Source organism: Nicotiana attenuata, unplaced genomic scaffold (genome assembly GCF_001879085.1).
Source record: "Nicotiana attenuata strain UT unplaced genomic scaffold, NIATTr2, whole genome shotgun sequence".
NCBI lineage: Eukaryota > Viridiplantae > Streptophyta > Magnoliopsida > Solanales > Solanaceae > Nicotiana > Nicotiana attenuata.
Genome location: NW_017673089.1, coordinates 49,268 through 55,299, shown reverse-complemented (window position 1 = coordinate 55,299; position 6,032 = coordinate 49,268). Strand labels below are relative to the sequence as shown.

Here is a 6,032-nt window from a genome sequence, read left to right as displayed (position 1 = left end):
CCATGTCTAATAGGTTTTTGTACCATCAATGGTGATTCTTGAAGTAGTTCATGTCGAAATCTAGCGGTGGCAAAATAGATTAAGAAAAACAGTTATTCATCCATATTACCCACTAAAAAATGGGTTGGATAATAAACTTTTTAAATATGAGTCAAATATGGATAAGAACCGTATTGTACACTTAGAAAATAAATAACTAATGTGTTTAACACTTGCACTTGTAAAGACTCAAATTGGGGGTTCCTTAATTTTGGGAGATTAGGAATTCTCCTAAAAATGATCATATTCAAGAAGCCATGGATAATATGGTTATCCATACTATTCGCCGGTTAACTCATTTTCTATCCGTATTAAATATGGGTCGGGTCCTTAAAAGAGATTTATATATCGGAAAATGACACTGTATAGCCGCTATAAAAATAATATATGAAAAAAATCTATAAAACTAATATTTTCTTTGTATATATATACATTGTGTAAGTTATATACAAAAATTATACACTTTTTCGGCTACCAAATTTAAATAGTTTCTGGCGGGCTAAAAGTGATAATACTCCTTATATATAAAAGTAATGTAACGTATACATGTTTTTTACACAAACAATACATACTAACATAGAACTTAAAACTCTTACTACAAATTACATACTATAATTCATGGCAATTATTCACGTGTTTACGAATTATGACAAATAATCAAATTCAAGATCATTTCTCCACGAAAAGAATTTGAAGATACTTTAGAGATTATCTCTTTTTATTCTAAATCAAAGAATAAATTGTGTCAAATTTCTAGTTCATTTTTTCAAAACTCTAAAAATGTGCGTACAACCCAACCAAAAAAAAAAAAAAAAAAAAAAAAAAAAAAAAAAAAAAAAAAACTAGGTTGATGAAATTTGGTCCACATTTGAAGGAAACAATATCTGGTAGAAAATGATAAGATACAAGTAATTATGAACATATAAATATTAGTATTGTGTGCATCTTCTATTGAATAAGGTAAGCATGGCTTGTGTGGGGAGTAGCATCTGCGGAGTGGGAACAATTAATGCGAATAGATATTCCAACATAAGCAGCAGCTCATTCGGCTACAAAATACCATTATTAAATAGCAGAAGAAGGGGAGTGAGAATACAAGCAGCAGATAACATGGCTACAGAGATAGCGGGAGTGAAGGTCGTTAAGAACCCTCCTGAATCTAAACTCACCGACCTCGGCGTCAGATCTTGGCCCAAGTATATACTTCTTTATTTTGTTCTCTTTGTATTTCTATACTAACCTTTAAACCCTAACATAAGAGTAACCCCTTTTCGTGTGGTAGTAGGATATATGGAATTAGGGTATGCTTAATCTGAATTAGTCGGGCAGGTGGGTACTCGATAACCAATTTCTGTTTGTAGAAAAGTGCAATTTTGGATTTAGTGCAGTCTGCTTTAATCTTAAATCTTAATTGAAATAGTTTACTCAATTTTAGTTTTATCCTAACTGAAAGGAATACTTTTCCCTTTAGCTCCAAGTCTTAAAATGATATTTTGGCCTCTCTCACCTGCGTGTAGAGAAGATTTGCCTTGTTTTTCCTTCTTGATGTCTCAAGTTAGATGGCCAAGGGAAATTTCAAAATATTGCTCCTCATCATAACACACTTTTGACATTTTCTCATGCTCATTCTTGATGCGGTAAGAACTGTTTTATGTAAATTATGGATGTTACGTTGTTTGTCCACCTGAAGTCTTATTGACATTCGATTTTTCAGAGACAGCTAATTTCCTTTTAAACCTAGGCAGCATGTTTCGCTTGTGTACTTCCAGTTTGTAGATATATATAGTGGTTAGGCACGCGAAATAGAAAATCTTTTCCTCCTCTCATAGGATTAAACTTGAACTCGATTAGCAGAGAAGAGAAGTAAATAAAGGGGAGAAAAACAAAAGACGGGAGGAGATAATACAGCAGGTTTCTACAATACCTAAGCGAATATTTTGTGATTTAGACCGATGCCTTCTAATTGTGATTAAGCATCAAAATTATAAGAATTGGGGCCTGTTAGATGAAAGATACCTCCATAATCTAAATTCATAGTTTTATCATATGTGTCTCCTGAAGCCTGCCAAAGAAATAGGTATGGTGAAAGGGAAAGTAAGTTGTACTAGCATTGTATCTGAATTCAAGGTTACATCAAACCTTCCTTGGAAGTGAAACTTTGACCTAGAGCTACAAGGTACTTTACAATGCTTAGTAACATATTGCACCATGTTTGGGGATCCTTATTTAACCTTCACTAGTTGATTCACTCTGATGCATCATGTTTAAAGGGGTGGTCTATCTTCTGTTGCTCCTTTGACCCTGGAATTCTCTCCTATCATTTCATCTAGAATCTTAAATAAGTTTTTTTTTGTGCTTAATCTGACTGATTTGTTTACTCCCAACCCTATAATTAGAGACATTGTTGTGAAATAGGTGGGGCTGTCCTCCTAGCAAATTCCCATGGACATACTCTGCCAAAGAGACATGTTACTTGCTGAAGGGAAAAGTGAAGGTTTACCCTGACGGGTCTGAGGAGGTCGTTGAGATAGGTGCAGGCGACTTGGTTGAGTTCCCCAAAGGAATGAGCTGCACTTGGGATGTTTCTGAAGAAGTGGACAAGCACTATAACTTTGAGTAAATGAGTTGTAGTCTCCAGACCCTTGTTGTAACAAGTTTATGCAGAATGTGTCTTTAATTAGACAGGTTTCTGATGTCATGCTGCATAAGTGTATAAGGATTTTCACCAGATTAGGGTAATGCTATTGTCATTTATACATTTCATGGTCATTGAGGTTTATCTACTAATTTGTTGTATGCTAGAGCTTTCCTATTATCTCTTTACTTTCGCTTCTTTCCATATCTTGCACCTAGCACACACCTGTACGCATACGCTTCACACGAGCACGAACAGGAAAACCTCCCTCTCGAGTGTAAGCCTCAGTCCCGATACCACTAGTATTTACTTTTTGTTACTTGGACTATTTTTCAGGGACTATACTAGCTTGGACACAACTAGATACAGCTAGGGCCTAGTAAGGAGAACCACATGCCAAGTAAATCAAGAGGACAATTAAAGTCTTTTAAGTTTTCTGGCCCAACCAATTCACATATTCAATTTGATTGGTATGATAATTCCAGCAAGTCAATTAAATGGAATAAATTAGTTTATCTGCAACAGTTATCTCTCTTTCATAGTTATAGATAGAGGTCGGGTTCCCTATAAAGTAAGAGGACACACTCGAAATTGCAGGAAGCATCCAAAAAGAGCTTTTAAAAACAAGTTGGTGTTTGTTTGGTCTTTTGCAATTGCAACAATAGTTTTACGAAAGCTCAAACAAATTGCTAGCACTATTGCTCTTTCAACTTTCAAGCATTCAAGTACTTTTCTCACAAAAACTCTCTGCAACAACTTAAAAACTAAGTTAGCAAAAACTAAAATAAAATTAAAAAAACAAATTATTATTAAAAACTACGAATAAGGTCAAAAATTATCCATCTACTATACAAAAAAGATCATATATGCCCTCCGTTATACTTTCAGTCTACTATTTTACAGATTTGGTACAAAAATACCCTTCATTAAGTTCTCCACCATGGCCAACACCATCCAACGTGGCCTAATATTGAACGCCACATCACATGCCATCTCACTGCCCAAATCCAATTTTAACCCCAACCCCCCACTTTTCCCACCGCTACTTCCCCTTCAATCAACTACCACCGCCCCTATCAGCTCTTCCTGAGGTTCTCTTTCCACGGTAATTTTTCTTCTTCCTTTTATTCTTCTTATAAGCTAATAGTTCATGTCTTTTATTTGTAATTCTAGTATATGGTTATTGAAAATTTGGCAATTTGCTACTAAATCCTTTCACTCTCTAATATTTTCTCAGGATATTTTTTTTTTTTTTTTTTTGCTCGTTTTGACATTGGTTTTGCACAAATATTGATCCAAGTTTTAGCCTTTTTGGTTGTAGAATTAAAAAGGCTCTGATTCAGCAGCCAAGCAAAGGAAATAACTATTGTGTGGTATTGATACACATATTTCAGCTGCTAGGATGCTATCTAGGATGCCATCTCAAATGTTATGAAAGCACACAACTAGGCTTATTCAGGTGTTTTTTGTTGTTAGTTTTTGAATTTCAGTTTGGCGGGAAAATTAGTTAAGCTCTATATTCAGCTTATGCATTTCCTTTGCATTTTCATAGAGGAATAGGACACTCGTAATGGAGCAACACACGTTTTGAATGACAATTGAAATCTGATCTCTTCTCTTCTCTATTCTCAGCTCGTCTGCTCTTCTCCTTTTCCTTCTCTTCTTCTCTTCTTCTTCATAGTTACTGTTACATTGCTTCTCGATACCAGAATTTGGTATCAAATTGAAGCATAAGTGGAGAAGGAAAGGTGGTTTGTGTAACAGGGGTCTCTGGTTTCGTAGCTTCCTGGCTTGTTAAGTTTTTGCTTAATCGAGGCTACACTGTTAGAGCTACCGCTCGCAACCTCAGTCAGTTCTTCCTATCTTCTTTTTCTCTCTTAAAATCTCCATGTTTGAACTCTTTTCGGATTCAAATTTGGTGTTTTCTTTTGGATAATTATGCTAATTTTTCGTTAAGAATTGACATGAATTACTTCTATTATTTGCTTTGTTAATATCAAACACATTTAGTTGGGCTTGTTTATAGTATATGCCTCATGAAGTGGGTAAATAACAAAGTTAATTAGGATCTTACTCTTCTCTAGGTAAAAATAAGGAGTAGTTAAAGGTTATCTACTACTGGTTTCTGATTTTGGTTGCCTAAACAAGGAGATTCAACTGATTGAATAGATAGACAAGCAGTTTCCTGCAAAAACGACTTTTGAGTTCTTAGCCAAAATTGACGAAATAAAATGAAAAAGATTATTTACGCTGATCGGGCATACTATGTGTGATTCCCCCATTCACGATAAATAATAAATAAAAAGAGAAAAAGAAAAGCCATTCCATTTCGACAAAAGACCATACCCAAGTTCCATAGCTTTTGGGTGGAATACTCACATTATGTAGAATATCTTCACTCTCAATAGTTACATACAAGTCTATAGAACATAGAAAGGCATCCGCCCATGACGTGTACGTGTCGGATGCACCAAATCCTTATTGAATTTGATTTTTCCATTAAATGGGGCTCGCACATGTTCTGCAGTACCCCCGTGAATACTCCTCCGGTATGAAAAAGGTCTTAATGTTAATTGAGTACCCGGTTCTCAAATCGATTGACCTGCAATATTACCTACAGCTTCCCCCAATTCAACCAGGTCGCCATGAGTAGGACTCCGGCCATAACATAATCGACAAATCCAAGATGTACTCCTACAAGTAAAGGGAGTTCGAATAGAGATTGGTTGTGCCCGAAAGGTTATGAATCGATTTACAAGTCAAATGCCAATGTTCTTGATTTCTAGCGGCAATACATCGCGGACCCATGTATATATCATCTGCTAATGCACGACCAATTAATGTTTGGACAAAAATCCTTTTCGGCATCATCCCATTCCGAGGACTCAAATACTTCGTACAGTGCCCAATAAATTATTGGGGGTTCTTTTAGTGGTTTCAGTACCTGCGGGATTATTAACAGTACCTTTTTTAGAGAATGTTAAATAAATTCCAAAATCCGTTTCGCCATCCAGTAGCGACGACTGTCTTTTTGATTGGTACCGCAATCGCCCTTTGGTTGGGCATTGGTACAACATTACCTATTGATAAATCCCTAACTTTAGGTCTTTTTTAAATTTTTAAATTGATTCAATTGTGAAATAAATGAGATCAGTAAATGACAATTCACTGAGATTTCATCTTTGTGAGATCGTCAATATCGTAGCGAGGGCGTCTTTAGAGTATACCGAATCAGTATAGCTATCCTTCTTCTGACACATATACGCAATTTGAACGGGAAGACCCAGGATGTATAAGATCATAACATGAGTGATTCGGCAGATTTGGATTCATATATATATCCACCCATGTGGTACTT

The 6,032-nt window shown here is 35.6% G+C and overlaps 1 protein-coding gene and 1 pseudogene across 1 annotated transcript; both read left to right on the top strand.

Moving 5' to 3' along the window:
• Nucleotides 1–961: 961 nt before the first annotated feature.
• Nucleotides 962–2,854, top strand: LOC109215423. Its single transcript, XM_019379487.1, has 2 exons — nucleotides 962–1,235; nucleotides 2,455–2,854. Exons 1-2 carry the CDS (start codon nucleotides 1,006–1,008, stop codon nucleotides 2,657–2,659), a joined length of 435 nt encoding a protein of 144 aa, XP_019235032.1. The 5' UTR covers nucleotides 962–1,005; the 3' UTR covers nucleotides 2,660–2,854.
• Nucleotides 2,855–4,244: 1,390 nt separating this feature from the next.
• The window catches only part of LOC109215418, a 5,221-nt pseudogene continuing 3,433 nt past the window's right edge, over nucleotides 4,245–6,032 (top strand).